At 37.2% G+C, this 23,041-nt stretch overlaps 2 protein-coding genes across 2 annotated transcripts; one reads left to right on the top strand and one right to left on the bottom strand.

The window, feature by feature from the left end:
* The first annotated feature begins 1,684 nt into the window (after window positions 1–1,684).
* On the top strand, window positions 1,685–16,126 carry LOC108673021 (60S ribosomal protein L32). The gene is made up of 4 exons (XM_018160787.2): window positions 1,685–1,767; window positions 14,834–14,937; window positions 15,398–15,550; window positions 15,950–16,126. The coding sequence occupies exons 1-4, from the start codon at window positions 1,746–1,748 to the stop codon at window positions 16,106–16,108; spliced, it is 438 nt and encodes a 145-aa protein (XP_018016276.1). The 5' UTR covers window positions 1,685–1,745; the 3' UTR covers window positions 16,109–16,126.
* A 595-nt stretch (window positions 16,127–16,721) lies between these two features.
* On the bottom strand, window positions 16,722–22,727 carry LOC108673020 (RNA-binding protein pno1). Its single transcript, XM_018160786.2, has 6 exons — window positions 22,434–22,727; window positions 22,132–22,220; window positions 18,910–19,015; window positions 18,407–18,551; window positions 17,912–18,103; window positions 16,722–16,803 (listed from the first exon to the last, which is right to left on the bottom strand). Exons 1-6 carry the CDS (start codon window positions 22,575–22,577, stop codon window positions 16,736–16,738), a joined length of 744 nt encoding a protein of 247 aa, XP_018016275.1. The 5' UTR covers window positions 22,578–22,727; the 3' UTR covers window positions 16,722–16,735.
* Window positions 22,728–23,041: the final 314 nt, after the last annotated feature.

Genomic DNA, 23,041 nt, shown 5'->3' with positions numbered 1-23,041 from the left:
ACCAGAGATTACAACGAATGGAAATAGCCCTGTGGTTTTAACATTTATTATCAATTTGAAGCATTAAACAAACATTTATTGCATGATACAGGTTGAACCAGAATTAACTGACCCTTTTAATTTGTTAATAAATAAAAATCTAAGAACGTTATTAAATTGAAACTTGTTTTATTTAAAAGAAGAACATTTTTATGGTAATATTGTATCCTAGTTTTTAGGATACAATATTACATACAATATTTTAACTAATACATATTATTAATACATATTAAATATTTTAACTAATACAATAATAAAATATTGTAATAGGATACAATATTTTAACTAGGATACAATATTACCAAAAAAATGTTCTTTTAAATAAAACAAGTTTCAACTTCATAACGTTCTTAGTTTTTTATTTATTAACAAATTAAAAGGGTCAGTTAATTCTGGTTCGCCCTGTATAAAGTATTTAGGCATATTTTATTTGGAAATTGCACAAACTAAGTGTAGATTTTCTGAAGCACTTTTAAACCTAATACTACACTAGCCCACCTCCCATCTAGTGAATAAAATCCAAATTGCTCCAGTCTTGTTTAGTAGCTCAGCTACCATCTAATGATTACAGTCGTAGTTCCTTAGTATCTTCCGATAGCTCAGCTCCTCCATCTCGACAGGTGTTCTCAGCTAGAGGCCCTGGCCAGTGATGAATCTTCAATGTTTTCAAGTTGCTAAACCTTTTCATTAGAGCGACGAGTACCTATCTCAGGGGCAGATATATCAAGTTTGGTTGTACGTATGTGATTTTCTCGAATATCGTCGTAACGTTTCTGATTTTTAAACTGCATTATAAATCATTATATTTATAATCTAGAGTTATTGTTGGTCTATATCTATGCATTCAATTTTAATTGACAAATTTTCATGTGCAAAGAGTTGTTTTGAGCACATTCAATTACAAAATCGCTGATTTTTATACGTAAAAAAACGGGTCACAATATAACGGCGTCTTTATTATTAATAAAGAAAAGAAGTGTCGGCATTGAAGAAATAGTCCCATGGCCTATTATGTTATGTTTTCATACGTTTTCCCTTTCAATTATATTAGGCAATTTTACCAAGTGATTGAATTCTTGCATTTGGCAGTTTTTGAACAAAATTAATGCCACACTATGGACATTTTATGAATGACCGCCTGGTGTCAATAAAAGAATTTATCTCAGAAAATTAAGATGCAAATAAACCACATACCAAAATTTTTATGGCTACCAGAAAGCTTTTATTAACAACAATCAGCTGTCGACTCCTGCAAATCTTATATAAGATCATTAATTAGTTATACTAACACCCATAACATCATTAGCATCGATTTCCATGCTAGAATAATAAATAACCCCAACCCAAATGTTTTAACATTTATTTTCAATTTGAAGCATTAAACAAACATTAACTGCATCATGATATAAAGTATTTAGGCATATTTTATCTGGAAATTGCACATGCGCCTCGAATCGAAATAACCGCACGAAACGGTCCCGAAATAATTAAAAAATCAAAATCAAAAGTTTGTCGTAGTCACTATTTCATGCAAAAAAAATCATCGAGTGAGACAAATAAAATTTGATAATTTAATGTGTATGAATTTTAAAAATTTCAACTTTAGTTGGTAAATATTATCATCAAACCGATGCAATTTTTGCTTATTCACTTTTGAGTGGATCTCCCACACCGTGTTGTTGTGACGGCAACATTTGTATGTTTTTATGGTTCAAGGATCTGTGCAAAGTGAGTTCTGTGGATGCCTCTTAATTGTTTTTACACAATACATGCCAGAATTTTATTCTGTCTTGGCGTTAAAACATAGCAACGTGCTTTTAAGAATGTTAGTAAATAAGCAGGCATTTTCATTGGTTGAATTATTTGATGCTGAGTTGAACAGAAGCTGCTACACGCTTTGAAGCGGCTTTGTTGGTTAACCTACCTAATTACAGTTACACTTAGTAATTAGTAGTATCGTAGATCTTGTAGGTAAGATGAATGCAATATTCTAATGAGCAGCTGTGGTTTCCCTGTTGAATTCGTGTCAGGCAGCTGATTTTAAGTTATGCTTGTATATGGATATCCTGCCTAACCCTCGGGCCTCGAGCCCTCGACAATGGGCAGCAAAGTTTTACCTACATACAATTGCTCCTGAATCCTGATACTGTGGATGTGTGGATTGTGGAATATCAAGATTCAAGAAAGTTTTAATGATGCACCTAATGATCCTAATCATTACATATTAACTAAATAATCCAGGCAAAAATTGAGCCTCTTGTTAAGTTAGGATAATGTAATTCCTAATTGCCAGGCTGTCAAAAATCAAAAATGTGACTTGTATTGATGATTTGGAAAAAATTTCTGGTAGTTTTTTGACATCTAAGATTGGAATTTTTCTACTTTTTAATGAAATCTTGTGGCTCCATATTGACAGATATTAATACATTTGGAATCTCTTTGTCTGCTTGTGTGGTTTTATTAACAATTAGGTAGGGTAAACGCGGTATATTCCGACACATAGAGGATGCATAGAGAAATGAAAAACTTTAAAAAAATAACTGTATGCGTTACTCAAGTTCCGTTTGCTTTATGTGACTCGCAAAACAGCATAGGGTAAACGCGGTATATTCCGACACATTAGGGACACATTGAGAAATGAAAAAGTATTAAAAAAAACGTATGCGTTACGTAAGTTCTGTTGCCTTCACATGACTCTCAAAACACTTCACTACGCGTCAGCAACGATGAAACGTCACAAAATGTTGCCATATTTATTAAAAAGCCTTTAGAATGGAAACCTACCAAATCCCTATATTCCGTCACTTTGTGTGGCAACATCCGACTTGATCTCACCACGTGGCATGCATTGTCTCTCTTCATGGTGGCAATCTAGGATTTGGGCAAACCTCTCTTTGGACGCGTTCACTTTTCATCATTGCACTCGTTCACTATTGATCACTTTACTCGTTCACTTTTCATCATTTAAAATACCAGTTCACTAGTTTTGAATATGTTAGTACGTGAATTGGAATGGAATTGTTCCTTATTAAATGAAACACTAAACGACCACAAATTCTTAACGTAGTCCATATCGAATTACACCGAAGTCTGAACATGCATGCAAGTGCGTACTGCGTGGTACGTATTCAGAAGAACAATTAGCCGTTACATCGCGGATTAGAATGTTATTTTCCCGCGCTGCGGACGAAACTATGAAATTAATTGTTATAATTTTACAGAATATAGTCTCAATCACCATTTTTCATGTTGCACATTTCATTGCCTAGTAGACAAAAATTTGTTCAAAAAATTAATTTATTTTACTTTTTGGAGGCCTTTTTATTATGTCTGAACTCGACATTACACAACGATGACCTAAGTGACCTATATGGGTAACCGCATGCCTGGGTACGATTGCTCGGTGAAACGAAAATCTTCATTGCTGTAAGCAAGCTCTGCCTGTAAAGGACACGTCATCATTCATGAGAACGCAAAATCACATTACCCACTACGTAGCATAAAAGTTACGGTACGTAGCATAAAAGTTACGGGATCCATTCTTCCTATATTTAGGTATTATTTACTGCACCATAGCTGCTTTCGGTTGATGTTCATTCTGTAGAATTCATGAACGTAATTCCAGGTTCTGCCAAAATAAATTGAACATGGATGAACATGTTTAATTTTAGGATGCAATGACCGGCAGTCTAGGCTCATAAGAAAATGATGTTACCATGTACTATGGTTTTGTTTGTGGCTTTTGTTTCCTGAAGTTGAAACACAGGTGATGAAACGCCATGGAAACTGTAAAAATATGAAACTTCAGTACAATGCATAAAGTAAACCTTGCATGGGCATACAGAAAGAAGTTAAAAACACAGTAGAATAAGTTATTCTACTGTGAAGTACTGAGTACTGTGTTCTATGGCAGCTCTTTGTTTGAAGCCATTCACCCACGTCAAGGGGGCTGCCTGCAAATCAAAAACAATACCCTTCAACTTGGACGTGAAAGGTCAACTTCACTTTGTTTGAAATGTTTATTGGACATCAAAGAAGATTGTAATACTAATTTTGATTAATTAATTAAATTGAAGTAAATAAATTGAATTAATTACATTAATTGACTTTCGATGTTTCTAGTATTGTTTTTGACCTGCAACTGAATGGATTTTAGGACTTTGTCCAGGGATTTTCAACCCAATTATAATTAAGTTGATACCTAATTGCTTAGTTGGTTTCGAATAATGAAGGGCCATTATGAAGGGCCATTATCAGTACCAATATTCGGAATTGAATGAACACCACTGGCTGTGTATTCTATATCACTCCTCGGATAACTTGACTCTGTCGTGTTCGTAATATAATCATAGTGGCTGTTCAGGGCATCACTTTCTCTCCTATAAAATAGAGAAATATATGAGTTTGGAGCATGGCTTTCAATTTCAGGTGGAGTCAGATTTTTGTGCAGCGACCACCTATACACTTCGACATTTGAGGGAGTCCGCTGCAAAACCCAAACGTCTTTCCTAAACATATGTGCGAATAGCATTATTTCTAAATATGAACCGTATTTGGCCAACCTGGTGTTCTTATCGTCATTAAATTGAACGGGACTCCTAATTTTTGATACGTATGCATTTTTGCCTCCAGCCGCATCTATCTCGCGTTTGAAAAATGTATTAATTTTATTGCTTAAATATACGTCAGTCGTGTTGTGGGTCTCAATAGGCTGCAATTCATTGTCATTATCGCCGAAAGGCAAATTATCGAGGCAATTTGCGATTTCGCTTCTAATAGTACAATGTTTTGCTTGATCGTTATAAACATTTTGAGCAAAGGCTCGAAACAAACAATTCCCATCCCCAACTATTTTTATTACCTCTCTGCCTTCATTCCGAAGAGCTGTTATTAAAAAATGTTCATTACATGACGAATTTTTTGTGACGGCAACCCGCGGGAAGAAAGAAGATATTTTAATTTTTTTGCCGCCTTCTACATCAGACATTTCTTCGCATTTTCTCTTTAAGTTTGGTTTTATTTCAAGTTTACACTTACTATTGCATTTGGGAGCAATTTTTTTCGATTGTTGCAAGGTGCTTAGATAGGTTTTTACCGTAGAACTACGTTCAGCTATTGGTTTATTTTTCATGAGCGCTGGTTTGTGATCTTGCAAGAAAATTTCTGTTGCACGATCCACATTCATTTGAACCATATTCGAATTTACCTTTAAAAAAACTTCAATGTTAACATTGTCTGCACAATTTTGGGATAAGAACTCATATTTGCTTTCAAATCGGTTTCTAACGGTGTTCGCTACGTGCGAAAAAACGCGTTCGGTGGATGATTGCGAAGGTTTCATAAGTTGAACTATTTCTAGGAGGCGGAAAATATTTTTACAGCACAATTTTGAGGCGAATTGACTGTCATATGCTAGATACTGAGAAAATGCTTCGATGTATTTTACGGTTCTATTACTGTTTTTTAAGGTGTTGTCTCCACAAGGAGACCAGTTGTTTTGGAAATGATTGAAGAAAATTTCAAACTCGCGTCGTACACAACTGCAGTCTGAAGGACCAAGACAAGTGTCACGACATTTTGCAAAATTTACGTTAACAGTTGAAAATAGCTCCCTAACGCAGCTCACTCGATCGTCGAAACAAACTTTATTGTGTACTGAAAAGGCTTTCGTCGCAAGGCTAATTGATTTTGGAATCGCTAGATATGTTTCGGCAGCGCGTTTAATCTCGAAAACCCAAGCTTCAAACTTGCCCATCAAATTTTCATGATCTGATACATCATTTTCACAAGTTGACAGTTGAAGTCGTGTTTTACTTGGCAAATTTTGTGCCAAAGATTTGAGGTTGATACTGGGACTTTCATTACCTACTTTAAATGAGAAAATCCCACTTTCAACAAGATAAAATGCTGCCTGAGAGTCTGGAGATTCCGAGAGATGCTCTAGTGTTGCGTTAAAAGATTTTACACAGTCTTCAAAATCAAAGGGCCCGAAACATATCTTTTGCGCGTATTTTTCAAGTTGAGATATTCTCTCGTAAAGTTGGCTGATCAACATTATTTTGGCGACAAATTTTTCGTTTAACAAAAGTTTTAAAATTCCTAATGATTTTTCTCCCAATGCAGGGTGCGATAATAAGGAGGGAAGAGCTTCCACTAAAACAAAGAGGTTCGATAATATGGCGTCTAAGTGGTCGTGAATGAATTCTGCAAAGCGGGTCTCGCATTGGCTAGGAATTACTCTAAATGTTTTACCTTTTGTGATGTTAACAAATTCGTGCATTGCATTTCTTACAGCAGAATGTTCATTAACAAAATTTGCAATTACTTTTGTTTTCTCAAGCACTTGCAAGACCCACTTTGGAGAAGCGGCAGCTAGCGTGTTTTCTATCTTATGACACAGGTCAGGCAACGAATTCAATTTGTTACATTCTATTTCTTGCTTCAATTGCGCAATCATTCCGGATTTCCTGCCAACGTAAACAGAGGCACTGTCGGTGCATAAAAAAGCTACGGAGCTCATCGGAACAAATTTCTCAACAGTCGACTTCAGAGCACTGGCGGTTGCCGCAGCATCGCCTTGACGTATCATTTCGACTCCCAACAGGTGTTCTTGCGGGAGGCCCGATTCACCAATGTACGTTGCGACTACTGCCTGACGAGTAACATCTTTCGGCGCAGTGCCTTTATCAGCAGCTAAGGTAATTTTTCTTGCGGACCCAGTCGATGGAAGAATGTCATTCAAATTGTTTTGAATTTGTTCTACGCAAGCATCATAGTTTGCTTTGTTTATATTAGGTATAGCGCTATGATGTTGATGTCGATTTCCTAACGGATTAGCCTCATCCGGTAGTGTTATCAAAGACTGAAATGCACAGAGCGCTGGAAAGTTTCTGAAGCTCAGTCCTATCTGAGCTGAAAACATTCCAGCTCTCAGAAGATTTCGAGTAGCTCTCATCTCGTCCGCATGGGTGGCAAAACCTTTCTTACGGTTTAATTCGTTTTCAAAATTTAAACTTTCCATAGCGTGTTTATGTTGCACAGATCTTGTGTGCTTCTTTTTATAGTAATTTAGTTTTTTCTGACAGTCGAAAGACATTCCATCAATCCATGACTCTCGTTCCGATTTGCGGCGTCCTGGGACTTTCCGGCCATAGCGCAGGCACACGCTACAAAAAAATATATTAGGGTTGGACGATTTTGAGAAGAAAGGGCTCTCCGATTCTTCTTGCAATGAAATATTCGATGGAGTGTTTGTGGATTCAACATTTTTTTGGGTTATTTTATCTAAAAGTTTCGAGCAACAACAATCAGAAAATCGAGGATGAGGACACGTTTTCATTGCTGCTTCGAGATTCGTAGCATTTATAGCATGGGTGAATTTCAGTTTTACACACGTTTCGCACCCCACTACATTTTTTTGAATAAGATGCTTCTGGGTTAAAATTCCTGTTTGGTATTTGCATTCATGAGAAGATGAAACTTCAGACTGCAAAGCATAAGGAATATTAAAGCAATTCAAAGCACTAGCATTAGGAAGCGAAGCAGTAGAAGTATCAAAGCGAGAAGAAGCGGAAGCAGGAGCATTAGTAGAATGACTGGCAGAAGCATTAGCTGAAAGATTGGCAGCAGCATTAGTTGAAAGATTGGCAGCAGCATTAGTTGAAAGATTGGCATCAGCATTAGTCGAAACATTGGCAGCAGCATTAGTTGAACTAGAAAGATATGCTCTATATTGGAATGGGTGTTTTCGTTCTAAGTGCCGCTTCAAATTAGAAATACTACTTGCAGCAAAATGTACAACTGATCTACCAAAACAACAGAACCGACACTTAGCTTTTAGATTTCGCTCATTAACCGCTTCAACATTTGTGAACGCAAACGTCAAGAGAGGGTTTTGAAGAATGTTCCCTCGTGGCGCCATTTCGACTCAATCCACTCCTCAAAATGTAGTCCTGGACCCGAACCAAGTTCTGCAGATATTTATGTTTCACTAACATTCAAAAAAATTAAATTTCACCGTAGTTTGAGTTTGATTTGATATATATTATATATACAATCATAAACAAGAAGAACCCCTAAAAAAGTCATTATAGTCATAGAGAATCGTAGACACATTTTACACCGATTATAAATTAAATGAACAGAAACTACTGTCATTTAAAAATTAGCACTCGGTCCATCAGTGGTGGCGAATTAAAAAAGCGAAAGACCGAAGTTAAACATCTCTTTGGCAAACCGCCGATTAGATTAAAAATTAGATTACACATACCTGATCGAGAGGAATACGTTGGACGGTTGGATTGAAGCTTAGATCTCCGAGGAAACCAATGCTAGAAGAAAATGATGGCGCAACGACAACTCGTAATCGTACGTAATCACAGCAAGGTAGTCAACACCAGACTGAGGGAGTGCATGAGGCGATGAGGGACTCGGCGTCGGCGAACCTTCTAGATGCTAACAGTTGCCACCTATGATTTAATCTTTTAATAGAGTGCTTCAAACAATTTCTTCTACTAAAATGAATATATATCTCTGTTTTTTATTAATATTTTAAGCTGTTAGTCATGTATTTATATTTCACCAAGTAACCCAGCATTAAACTTTACACTCTTTGATCAGCTCAACTGGCTTTCAGCTGAGCAGTTGAAAGTCAATTGAACTTACCGGTCGGACACTTCAGCGGACTCGGCTGCGGAATTGAACTTCAGCAATTTGATAGCCGCGCAATTGAAGTTCAGTTATCCACGGCTATTGATTAGGATTATAAGCAAAGTTCATTATTCATGATAAAATGTTTTTGAAGCGTTGTTAGAATAATTTTTAACCCGCTTAGTTTTCGTGTAGAGCTAACCGATCACATCGTTGGAGCACGCAGGCGCGAGCTTGAACTGCAAGCATGGAATGTGCGTTCTGTCTAGTACATGAAAACGAAAGTTACGTGTCAGTTGCGTTATTCGGATTTGTTACATAGACTTAATATCCCTAAATGCATGGTTGTGTGTTCATTAATCAAACTTATATTTTCTTGCATTTATATGCTGACAATTTCAATATGCTGTTTCCCAATTATAAGTGATAATAAATAATTATACAATCATATATTTTTAACTTTAATGTGATCATAAATCATAAAAAGGCTCCGCCCTATCTTTAAAACCTGTGTACTAAACTTACCAATTTCCCATGTCCTTAAAACATATTGTCTTAGCCTCTCCCTCTCCTTGAAACATAATGACGCTCCTATCACGTGCACACCATGGCACGAAATTTGTGTTCATGATACGCACTCGCAATACTGAGGTACTAGCTGCTGATGGATAGCAATTTGCACGAAACGATTCGCTGCGTTCATTATACGCTAGACCAGTGGTTCCCAAAGTGGGCGATATCGCCCCCCTAGGGGCGGTGGAAAGATTTTGGGGGGCGGTAAGGAAGAAGAGGGCGGTAGGGGGGCGATAAGGGGGGCGGTAGTCCGAAGTCAATGTTAGAAGTTCGAACATTTGTTTGACGATTTGTACACAACACGTGCAGCAACTGACTCCCAGCGATGGTTTTTTCACCCAGATCTGTTTTTTAACCTCTCCTGGGTTTACGTCTCGGACAAATTAACGGCCGGACTCGCGGCCGGTCTCACGGCCAATTTCCAAATTCAATGATCATGGAAAATCTCTCAAACTAATTAACTTAACTCGATGAAACTTGGTACACGTATTCATTAGGACCTAACAATAATGTTTTGCTCGTGAAAATTGTTGAATTTTGCCATCGTGTGTTTTTGCCATTCTTACATGGCAATACGGGCCGAAATTCACAGTGATCAAGTAATTTCTTCCAAACTACTGGACAGATTCGAACGAAATTTTGAATTGACAGTCCTAACTACCGAACGGTAATGTTTAGCTCGTGAAAATTTTTTCGATCGTGCTTTCGTTCGAGAGTTTTTTTTTTATTTCACCTTCATTTGTGATTTAAACAGCAATACGTGCTTAAATTCACAGTAATCAAGAAATTTTTCTAAAATCTGAACAGATTTGAACGAAACTTAGTATTTAAATACCTAACCTCAGCAACGGTGATGTTTACAATTTGTTCGTTTTGCCATCGTTTGCGAGTTTAACGGCTATACGTATAAGGCTCTTGGTTAAACCGGCCGGTTTTTTAGAAGCTTCTCGCTTCTAAAAAAATTTCTTCTCGCTTCGAATCACCGACATGTGGAACAGCCTCCCCTAATGACATCGTTGGCGCTCCAAGTATGAACGCGTTCAAGAACAGACTAGATAAAGTTATGGAAAAATATATGTTCAGATTTGAAATGCCTAGCTCCTTATCGAACCCGGTGGAAGTCTAGTAGCTACTTCAAACTATCGCCAGTCATGAAAAGATCCGGTCAAATGACACGAGTTTAGATCTATGAACAAGGCACGAAAAGGAAAAGAATCGGCGACAGGCCACATCAGGCCTACACTTTAGCGCCGACATCACTATGTTATGTTATTATAATCTTCTATAATCTTTAGGCGTTCAATATTTACTTCAGTATGTCATGAACTCTGAGGCTTTTTTATATAGATTAGGTTAATTATTGACATAATTATACTCTCAACTATAGTTATTATTTCGCTAATTAATATAAATTGTAAGGTTCCATTTAGGAACCTTAATAACTTATTTAAAACAAAAACTGACACAAAATAAGATAAATACAGTACAGGAGACTGTTTATGAATTGAAATCAATGCGACATAAATTTTATTAATTTCAATCAAATTTCCAAATTTTCGAACTGTAAAATAGTTTTTACCCGTCTCGGTAGTTAATTACTTAATCTGAATATTTATAAAAAAAAAGGCAATTTTTTCAATACGTAAATCATTACGGCTCAAGAAAGAATATCGGAGTTCCATTAAACCGAGCGCTGTGTATGATTTTCATCTATGAATTATGGTAATTAGTAAAATTTGATAATTCTAGAAATAAATATTGAACTGGGGTAACAAGGGAAAAAAAAGTCGAACTTACCTGACGAACCGAAACAGCCATTGTACAAGGCTTCCAAGGAACGCGTTCCCTCGTTTTCACACAGATTAATGTTGTAAATGAGAGAGAAATTACATTAGGGCCAAATATACGAGAAATTATCTTTATTCAGTCTATATATACTTGAATTTCAATGGAGTTGTAACCAATGCCAAAAACGCATGCAAGTGAAGTATATTAGACCAAACTTGAATGTTAATCTAAAATCTATATCGCGTGAACGGCCCAATTGACGAACAAATACGTTGTTTGTTGCTCGGTGTCGTTTCTAAAGCTGGAAGTGTAACGCAGATGGTGGAACGCACTCGGTGATTGGCAGAGGCCGCTGCTGCCAGATGTAAGACGTTGATAGCTGCAGACCTGAGACATGCAGTCAGCGCAGTGTACTGGCTGCTGTTGAGAAGTGAGGATGTTGGTGCGGCGGTGCTTTCCCGCCTACTTTTACTTCTGCGTTCAAAATTTTCGCTGAAACATATAGTATCAATTTTCTCGTTCATTATTCTTATGTTGCCCTCCAATGAAAATGAGGGTCTCGTTTGCCACCATGTCTCTCTTTGGATCTCAATATTTTCCCACTAGATGGCCAAGACCTAGTGTTTTGCAGTATTTCGACACGCAAATGTATGACGTCACCATTTCAACCATCAATGAACGCATGGAACTATAACAAAGCTTAATATAAAGGAAAAGCTGGAGAGGTGACGGAATTACCTACGATGTCGGAATATACCGCGTTTACCTTACTAGGCCTACGCGCCAGCAACGATGAAACGTCACAAAATGTTGCCAATATTTATTTAAAAGCCTATAGAATGCAAACCTACAATTATCTACCAAATCCCTCTATTCCGACACTGTGTGTGGCAATATTCGGCACGTGGTGAGGCGTATTCCGTCCGCGCTTCAAATTCTACTGATACGTAATGCCGTCATCCACGTGTTCGAATTCTGTTTGCTGTGTGAGCTGTATTGGAATACAACACGGCTTTGAACTAGAACACTAATGAATATTGAACACTACTTAATTACGCTTCTAATTAACAACTATTAAGCTTTTAATTAAGCAAATTTTAATTTTTGTACATAGTTTGGATCAATCTGTGTGTCTCCAATTCAAGTTGTGACGGAATTAGTTTTCATGTGTCTAAATCCATTTCTCAACTTAATCATCTATTAATTTATTTACCACTTGAAATCAGCAAATACAAGTATACTTAAAGGATTCCTAATATATTCACAGACGTATTTAAAAGTCTCAAACCATAATATTCTTCCTATACAAACAGTTATTCACTATTTGGTAGAACAAGGTCAACTGTCAAATTTGACACATTTTTTGATGATCTCACTGGGTAGCGTGCATTGTCTCTCTTTGGATCTCAATATTTTCCCGCTAGATGGCCAAGACCTAGTGTTTTGGCAGTAGTTCGATGCCCAAATGTATGACGTCACCATTTCAACCATCAACAAACGCATGGAACTAAAACAAAGCTTAATATAATGGAAAAACTAGAGAGGTGACGGAATTACCCACAAAAGCCATGATATCGGAATATACCACGTTTACCCTATCTAGGTTAGGCTAGGTATCATAAGGTATGAGATAGGGTAAATGCACCATATTCCAACATTGTGGGTAATTCCAACACTTCTCAACTTTTTCCTTTATATTAAGCTTTGTCTTAGTTCCACGCATGCGTAGATGGTTGAAATAGGCTAGTGATGTCATACTACTGTGCACAATAATTTTTGCAAAACACTAGGTCTGGCGGGAAAATTTCAAGATCCTCAGAGCGAAAATTCACAACCACAGTCACCCAGTGAGAACATCAGAACACGTGTCAAAGTTTATAGTTGACCTTGCTCTACCAAATAGTGATAAACTGTTTGTGTAGAAAGAATATTACGGTTTGGGACTTTTAAATGTCTGTGAATATACTAGGAATCCTTTAAGTATACTTGTATATGCTGATTTTAAGTGGTAAATAAATTAATAGATCATAGATGATTAAGTTAAGAGACAGTTTTAGAAATATAAAAACTAATTCCGACACAGCGCGGAATTAGACACACGCAGCTTGTTCCTAGCTGTGTCGTATTCTGATACAGCTCAAACAGGGCGTCGGAATTCCAACACAGGGCATCGGAATTACGAATTACTGTTTTGAAGCGCTGTTGGAATTAGTCTCACAATATGACAAATTTAGACACACAGCATTGGAATTCAGCGATTTTGTAGATTTGAATTCTAAAGACTTTTAAATAAATATGGCAACAGTTTGTGACGTTTTATCATTGCTGGTGCATAGAGTGATGTTTTGAATGACATGGAGCAATCAGAACTCGAGTTGCGCATACGGTGATCTTTTTATAGCCATTCATTTCTTGCTACGTTATTAAAGTGTCAGAATATGGTGTGTTTACCCTAGGCCTATTTTATCTGGTGGCAAATAATAATCTTGCAGCTCTGAGAATGACAAGAAAACTCTAGTCACACTGTCAAAGCTCACGGTAGATAATGAGTACCTAGTGCAATATAATCTATGCTGGGTTGTTATATTCTCTTTTCCATGTTCTCTGGAAACTTATATTCACATATTGACTGCTTTAGGTTATTAACTATTTCTCATTTGGAAACTCTGCATTTTTGAAGGATTTAAAAGCCTAGATTATCAAAGTTATGATTCTAAGTCACAGTCAGAGGCTCACGGAGAATTTGCTGTTGACCAATTTGTAATATTGGGGCCAACTTTCCTACAATTGTGGGTTAAATGATTGTTTGACCAGCGATTTTCAAAAATCACTGTTAAAAATGGGTTTTTCTTTTTTTTACTGCAGAAATAGGGAAAGACCTTGGAAACAGGTGTAATTAGTCAAATTTGCCTGGAACTTTGTCTGATTCACAGGTGACTTCTGCCTAATTTTCCAGTTAGGATTGTAGAGAAAATCAGGCAGCTGCCACCTGTAAATAAGCCACTAATGCCCTTTTGCGCAAATAATTTCATGTGTTATTATGGTCCTTGCCTAATATTTTTTATGCAAATTTGCACATTTTTGCCTGCATCTGTCAACAGGTGGTACACCCTGCATGTTATAAAGACAGCAGTGATTCAGGTGTTTGTTGCCAAAATTTGTCTCCATTTTTATACTATTGGAAGAACTTACTTTTGTACTAAATGTCTCACTTCTATTTTTGTAGAACTTGCTATCTAAACATAAAACTTACTCTTTTGAGTTATTGCTACAATTGTGTTGTATCGGCAGGAATTGTCGTGATCTCCATCATTGCTATTTGTTTCCTGCATACTATTAATACAAAAATTACAATTGAATTTATCTAGTAACTGGCAGTTTGTGATCATTCATGTACAGATTTAGTGCAATCCTATCTTAGCAGATCTGTTTTGACCATGGTCTGAAAACATTAATTTCTGAACATACAGTTGGTCTGGTATTTGTATAGTGGGTAGTTACTAGTTAGTAGGCTAACCCATTTTACTTCAGGTTGGTGCAAGACTCCCTTCAATTTTAACCATAGCAGGGGATTAAACCCAGCTGCTTGCCCTCAAGGCTCCATGACAGTTTTTAATACATTACCCAGCTAAAGCAAAACCGAGTTTACTGTAGTTTTCATTATACATTTTTTTCTTGCAAAACAGTCTTCAAACTTTTCATCTTTCTTCATTGTATTGATTTGTTTCAGTAATTCCTGCAATTTATAATGATTATATTATATTATCTGATTGTCTTTTTTCAGATTTCACAATGGCAAAAGTGATTCCTTTGAACACCAGAAAGGTGGTCAAGAAAAGGACCAAGAAGTTCTCACGCCACCACTGTGACAAATTCTATAAGCTCAAGGTATGATAATTTTTCTCATCACACTTGGGTTAATTTATCCCAATATATAATTGATATCACCTTGGATTTTAATGAATAGAAATTTGCATTTTCGCTTATTATTTTATCTTGCTTATGCAAAGCATATCTAAAGAAATTCTTTTTGTAGTTGCTAAGTAATCTAGTTTTAGATAACTGATAACTTGTAAAGCATGCTCATGCTAATGAGATATAATGCACTTCAGAAATATTTATTAGTGATATTTGGAAAAATTTATTCTTGTGAACAATTTGCATCAAGTTTTCTGGCCTGTTCTTTTTTTTCTCATTTATGGAAAACATGCACTATAGTGCTCGCCATGTCCGTCCGTCCGTCCGTGACTTTACGTTTTCGTCGACAAGAAAACGAGCTCTCTGTCACTCACTGCAGTGTGTTCTGAGTTATATTTTTATTTCTATTATTAACTTAGTTTTTGTACAGGACAACTGGAGAAAACCGAGGGGTATTGACAACCCAGTTCGGAGGCGCTTCAGAGGCAGTCGGCTCATGCCCAGCGTTGGTTATGGCTCTAACAAGAAGACCAAGTACTACATGCGCAATGGCTTCAAGAGAGTTCTTGTGCACAACATTAGAGTGAGTGCCGGCTATCTATTGACGCGTGAGCGGCAGTGTCAAACGTAAGGCGTGCCTGGAGCATGTTCAATGACGCTCAATATTGTAGCGTGTCCACTAAAGCTTTACCATTAAACTAACGCCCGTCAAAGTGGTGTTAGAATTTCTCGAAGCAAGTCAATTTTTTCTGTTGTCATTTTTTGGAAACTTCCGTTTTTGTTAGACTTTGTTTCGTTTCAATTCGCCTTGAACGTGAATTTGAAAGTTCTAACTGATAAATACTATATAAATAAAAAAATAGTAATATGTCTAGTATAGTACAATGATGATAACTATGATTTATTTAAAAAAAATTCCCCTTGTGTACAGTGATGAGATTTCATGTCAATTTTCTCACGGCAAATAAATATTGACGTGCAGGAGCTCGAGGTGTTGATGATGCAGCACAGGATTTACGCCGCTGAGATCGCCCACGGCGTCTCTTCCAAGAAGCGCGCCGCCATCCAGAACAGGGCTGAGCAGCTCAACATCAAGGTCACCAACGGAAAGGCTAAGCTCAAGACCGAGGAGACGGCGTAAATATAATGCCCAACGTGACTTCAGCTTTCAATAACCCCTTATTTAGTAGAGCCTGGTTCGATGAATAGATGCTCTGAGAGCTGCATTACGTGTGATCACGCTAGTGTTGTCGCTCAATAATCTTTCGAATTGGAGTCTTCTTGGAATTGTTTTTCTTCTGATTTCGAAAAGAGGTGGTACGGTAGCTCGTCCTGTCAAAATAATTAAACCGACACGTGTCGCACCTACCGGCGAGGGAGGCGGTGCATGCGTTCAATTGTATTACACCTACTATCACGTACAAAATGTCCGATGCGATGACTTTCATATGGATTGCTCCATCAAAGCATTACCTTCTTGCATTTCAATATCCAGCAACTAGTCATGTCTTAGAAAATCACCTTGCCAGATGATAGTTAATGATAATCTAACGGAGCCAGAACGTGTCGAATATTCGGATTCGTGTGATATTAGTGGAGTTCTAAATGACCAGTGTCTTATTTTGTTCAATTTATCTAGTCCGCATCCCGTTTATTTCGCGAAAGAGGTTGAAGATCTAGGTATTGCGAAATTCCAAAACCGGATACATTGAACTTACAGGATATGAACGCAAAGAAATAATTCAACACACGTGTCAGCGTGGATACTTTAATTTCTGTCGGAGATTTTACTAGCGTATGCTTTAAGGTTTCCGAACACCTTCGATGGTGGGCTTCCTGTGGAAATGAAAATTCTGTTAAAATTTTATTGAATATATCAAAATTATAAAATTACATGCCTATTTTGATGCAATGAATCGATTAACTCTATTATATTGCACTGAGTGGCTTTCCAGTGAAATATATTCTGATAATAGTCTGGTTTTAGTTACTGATTTTGACTGGATGTAGCTGGGACTGTGATATTCGACTATTTACTAAAACGATATGCGTGGATAGCCAGCATAAATAAGCATCAAATCGGGATCAGAAAACATATGAACGGAATTAGCAGCTCAAACTAAGCAAGAACTACTTCACTGCTCAGAGACAAGCGAGGTTAAATAAATCGAGGCCTGATTATATTATTAGTAAGGGATTTTCTACTTAGACAGAGCTTATCTCGGCCATGTTTCAATCAATAATGAGATGAATTTTGTCATAAACTGACCCAGATGATTACTGCAGCAGTGGACTGACCCAGAATGTAATTGCATCAATTAACTAACCCAGAATGTTGCTGCAACAATGGACTGACCCAGCAGAATGTTACTGCATCAATTAACTGACCCAGATGATTACTGCAGCAGTGGACTGACCCAGAATGTAATAGCATCAATTAACTAACCCAGAATGTTGCTGCAACAATGGACAGACCCAGCAGAATGTTACTGCATCAATTAACTGACCCAGAATGATTAATGCAGCAATTAACTGACCCAGAATGTTACTGCAGCAATTAACTGACCCAGAATGTTGCTGCAGCAATTAACTGACCCAGAATAATTAATGCAGCAATGGACTGACCCAGTATGTTGCTGCAGCAATTAACTGACCCAGAATATTACTGCATCAACGGACTGACCTAAAATGTTACTGCATCAACGGACTGACCTAGAATGTTACTGCATCAACGGACTGACCTAGAATGTTACTGCTTTAATGGACTGACCTAGAATGTTACTGCATCAACGGACTGACCTAAAATGTTACTGCATCAACGGACTGACCTAGAATGTTACTGCATCAACGGACTGACCTAGAATGTTACTGCTTTAATGGACTGACCCAGAATGTTACTGCAACAATGGACTGACCCAGAATGTTACTGCAACAATGGACTGACCTAGAATAAGATTACAGATGGCCCGACGCACGGCTGCGATGTTCTGGTGGGCGCCCAGGATGTGCACGCGGGAGTCTGCTATGACTATCCTGGTCTTGGTGGCGTTCTCGAGCGTGAAGCGCGTCTTGCCGCTCTTGCCAGCGATGCGGCCCACCGCCCGCCCCATGTGGTCGCCTTGTAAGCTCAGCTTCACTGTAATACAAAATTACATACAAGTCAAACAATAGACAGGTAAATGGTTCAAATTCAAATAAATGTAATGCACCACAAAAACAGTCTGAGCTCATATTAAAAACAAATACACACAAACAACAGTGGTAGAGATAGTAGAGGGAAAATGTTGTTGCATTTATTGATAACATTAAACATGAAGGAGACATGCTTGCAAAGTATAATTCATTCATGATATTAATAACGTCTGCATTTTTCAATGAATGTTCAATTATGGTTCATTTTCAAACATACATAATTACGCACTGTAATGGAATGACTAACCATCGTTGACATCAAAGGTTTCAAGGTAGAGGTCGTGCAGTCTTATCAAAGCGAGAGCATCATCCACATCAAAGCCATACACAAAGGCTTGGATGAAGTCTGCCGCTTTCTGTAAACTGGATACTTCCTCGGTGTGTTCTGTGGTCTGGAGGTGGAAATGAACGTTGAGCGAGCAATAGATTTAACCTTGCTTGTGTAATGACACAAGCAAGGCAAGGGAAACAGATGCAAAGTTCTCAAATAAATAAAATTTATATAAATGCAAAATCAGTTTTCGGGCAAAGTTGTGTCTTGAAGACNCAACTTTCATCATAATTGATGAAACTGACAGTAGGTACATCAAATTAACGGCTACAAACATCGTGTACTTGCCTAATAGTGTTCACATGAACATTTTTCGCGTGTTTTCATATACCAAATATCTATGTAGCACCAAAGTGAAGCAATTATATGAATTTAAGGCCAAAGACGAAGTCTCTGCTGACTGACAAACTTTCCCTCACCCTCATGTGCACAACTTTCGTTTTAGGGTTGAATTTGATAGCCAGTTTGAGGTGTGTGACCAGGGGATCATAGAGCTTCTTCCAATTGTTCCTCAGTGGAGTCAGCCTGTAAAAAAAATATAATTAAAATGTGACAGCTTCAGCAGCTATATGATGAAAGTAATGCCAATGTAAGTTGATTCAACCAAACAAACCCAGCAAGATGATATCGTCACGTGTTGGCCAGCAAGAGATTATACACCTTTCTGATTTTGTTCAGACTCTCAGAGAAGCCCACACATTCCATACAGTGAAACCGGCGCGAGATAGCTTGATCTGAGGCGCTAGCAGCTAAGTCCATTAAGACAATCATGCAGTACAAAGAGAAATTACAGAATCAAGATGACCAAAATAAAGGAAATAACATCAGCCAAGGTACTTGACTGAAATGACGAAAATGACATCAGCCAAGGTACTTGACTGAAATGACGAAAATGACATCAGCCAAGGTACTTGACTGAAATGAAGGAAATGACATCAGCCTAAGTACTTGACTGAAATGACATCAGCCAAGGTACTTGACTGAAATGAAGGAAATGATATCAGCCAAGGTACTTGACTGAAATGAAGGAAATGACATCAGCCAAGATACTTGACTGAAATAAAGGAAAAGATGGTAGCAACAATTCCAGGCCAAAATAAAGGTAATGACCATAGCCAAAATACTAGACTAAAATTATTCGTGTTTATGAAAGTCCAAAAATAGTGAAAAAAACTGCCCAGAAGCAGCAGATGGGCAGTTAAGTAGCTCCTGAATTCATTTTTTCAATTTGTCAGGTAGTAGTTGCTGAAGTTTTCACCAAATGCATCAAGGTGCCATCTTGCAGTCCTGATATCTATAAAACTGCAATAGATTACTGGTAGAAAATATAAAGTCACTACTGCCTGTTCAAATTTTGTTGGAAAAATTCCCAACTGCACTATGGATCATTCCATGTTGCATGCAGCAGCTTGAGTAAAATTAGCTTAGTGATGCTATCAGGAGCTAATTGAATTGAATGTTGTACAGTATTGCTAGGTGGAGTTCTTCAAAGAGACATTAACTTCATGGCACCAGGAGCCTTCATCATGCAAGGTGTGTGGCTGAAAAATCTAGTCTTAAAATCTGTCTGTTCAGGAAGAAGCTCAAATTGTCAAAGTCTGAACTGAATGCCCTTATTCGATTTGCTTTGTTAGTGATATCTGTGTGTGGTCAACTGATGCTATTGCAGCAGCTCTATCAAATGACATGCAGTTCCTGCCTTTTGGCTACATTGGCAGTAAATTGATTGTGTTAGCAAACTTTGCCAGCAAATTTTAAGGTTTACAATCTTCCTGCTGATGGGAGTTCTATGAAGCAACATTTTATTTATTTATGAAAGATTTCGTAATTAACTGTGCCTGACTTAATCAGTTAGGTAAGTAACTGATAGACCGCTTGATGATACAAACAAATGAACAAATCAGTAATTAGCATTTTTATTTCAATAATTTTTATATATGTAGTACCTACTGCAGCAGTCAATATACGTACCAAAATTGTTGGGACAAAAATGATAATTGCTGAACTGGATGATCATTTTGACAATCAGGTGGCAGTGTGTTGTTCAAGCCTTGTGTAAATAACTTTGCTAAATGAAGCATTCCAATAACTTCCAATGAGGAGAAAAAACAATATATACCTGCTATAGACAGATGAAAATACCACCAGTAAGATGCTTCCAATCAGCTGTCTGCCTATGAAAACATATGTAGTTAATATTTCATGAATATTTATTATAAGGACCAATTTTGTTTCTTTGTGCAGATGTTTAATGTGCAACAGTGTACCTATATCGTATTGTGGATTGTTTTAGACTGCATTCACCAATTGCACAAAACAATCCACAGAATCATTCACCTATTGCATGTGTTGCATTCTAGACCCTGGCTGCAATAGGTTAAGCCCACAAAGGGGAACTTATTGACTGAGTACTTATTCAAGTATTTCTATTGTAATTTTTAGGCAACTTTTCAATGTTTTAAGTGTCAATTAATCAATTAAATTGTAAGTTGTTAACATTCATATTTTCCTACAATTTTAGATTTATATTTTTTTAAAACCTGCCAATCAATTTCCTCCAAAGCCTGCAAACCAGTAAAGATTCACAAAAGATTCTTCTCATTAATATTTCTTGAAAACAGGCAGAGGAGTGATGCTGCAGTGCGTGAAGCACAATACAGTGAGGGATTACTGTAGTGTACAGATTGGACTGGAGTGCACCATGATTGTTAAAACTGGTGATAAACATCATGTACCTATATGATTGGATGATTGATTCTTGCCAGCAATGTGTGACTCTAATTTAACTCAAGTATTTCATAAAAAATTATCCTGATCTCTGCATTAAGTCACCTTTCAGACAGTGCAGTCAGATCTAAATTCCCAGTCTATCTGTGGTAAGTTGCTCATGGAAAATGCATCAGCTGCCAGGAAATGGTGCAGTTATGGGACCTGATACAACTCAAAACTCACTGAGGGCAACAAATCAAAGCAATCAGAGTATTGAGGCAAGAAGTAAACATAACATACCAACAGAACTGGGCCGCGCTAATTTAATGAAATGTAGCGACCGCTACCGCTTCATGCTCTAAATGTAGCGGGTGCTACCGCTACAGCTACAATTGCTTAAATGTAGCGTCACTACCGTTACTGAAAATGTAGTGGCCGCTAGTAGCAGCTGGCCTGCTACATGTAGCGTGCTACTGCATACCTCTGGTAAAAACTAACATGTTGACACTAGTAATAGGCTGAGGTTGACAACATTACACCAAAATCGTTCATACAGTTTTATTCTGTAATTTATATTATGTATCATGCTGGTTTTTAAATAATATTTAATACTATTAAGTAAAATCTAAAGGCTTTATTTATAATTGTAGCGGTAGCGCTGTAGCAGCAGAACCTCATATCGCTACTTAAATGTGTAGCGGGCACTACCGCTACCGCTACAATTGCTTAAATGTAGCGCTGCTACCACTACTGAAAGCGTAGCAGACACAATATGTAGCTTGCTACTGCCCAGCTTTGCACACCAAGGCAATTAGGAAATGAATGCCCTGCATTTCTGAATTCATTTTCAAATGTGATGAAACCTTAGAAAATAATAGTTACATTTAAGAAAGATGGATGATTTATTTTTAGCCAACAAAGACATAACTGACCTGTGTTGAGGAATCCGCACTTTACGTTCTTCTATGTGATGAAGTTTACGAGATTTGTCAGGAGGGAATACTGGAGCAGAGGGAACTGTCTGTAAAATGGAATAATTACAGTAACAAATACATATTGAATGTATGAGATTTATTTGAATTAAAAATAGAATCATAATAGGACATTCAGGCTACCTCTAGGAATATAGTATTACCAAATTAAAAATCAAAACTGTCCAATTAAATTCCAACACAATGTAGGAATCTGTAACACTTAAGCTCAAAAAATCTAACACAGATCTCAGGAATTTTACCTCATCTGAATTAGCATCAACGTCCATTTCTTCTACCTTCCGCTTCTTGCTCTCCATTGTAGTTATATGGACTGAAGAGTTTGACTGTTTCTTGAATTTTCTTTTTCCTTTTATTGTTTCTTTTGTGCTGACAGTGCTGGTCATGATGAATTTTTGATTATGCAACACTCTTATGTTATAAATTACTATTGACTTGAAATATTGAAAACAATAATAACTAAAAATATGCACCAAGCAGGTTAGCAAAACTGAAATATAGTAGAAATTACCTGTGAATGAAGAATAAAGACCAAAGTTTTAGACAATACCACCAATTTCTATGGCCTGTGGTCTGGAATGCCAAAGTAGGAAATTAGGCAGCAGCCACCCATGAATTGTCAAAAAAACCAGCAAATCTGGCCAAATACATTAATTTTAATGGCATTTTCCCAATTTCATCTGTGAAAAATTAGAAAAATGGCCATTTTTACCCACAATTTATAAAAATTGCAGTTAAAATAGTTTTTACTTACAAGTTTAGCAAACTTCTGCCTGATATTCCAAATAGGCTGAAATGTAACTACTTTTCTGCCATTTTTTGAAGCAGAAGATTCCTGCAGGGCCTAGAA

The sequence above is a fragment of the Hyalella azteca genome, unplaced genomic scaffold, assembly GCF_000764305.2.
Source record: "Hyalella azteca isolate HAZT.00-mixed unplaced genomic scaffold, Hazt_2.0.2 contig7618, whole genome shotgun sequence".
Classification (NCBI taxonomy): Eukaryota; Metazoa; Arthropoda; class Malacostraca; order Amphipoda; family Hyalellidae; genus Hyalella; species Hyalella azteca.
This window is presented reverse-complemented; position numbering and strand designations above follow the sequence as displayed.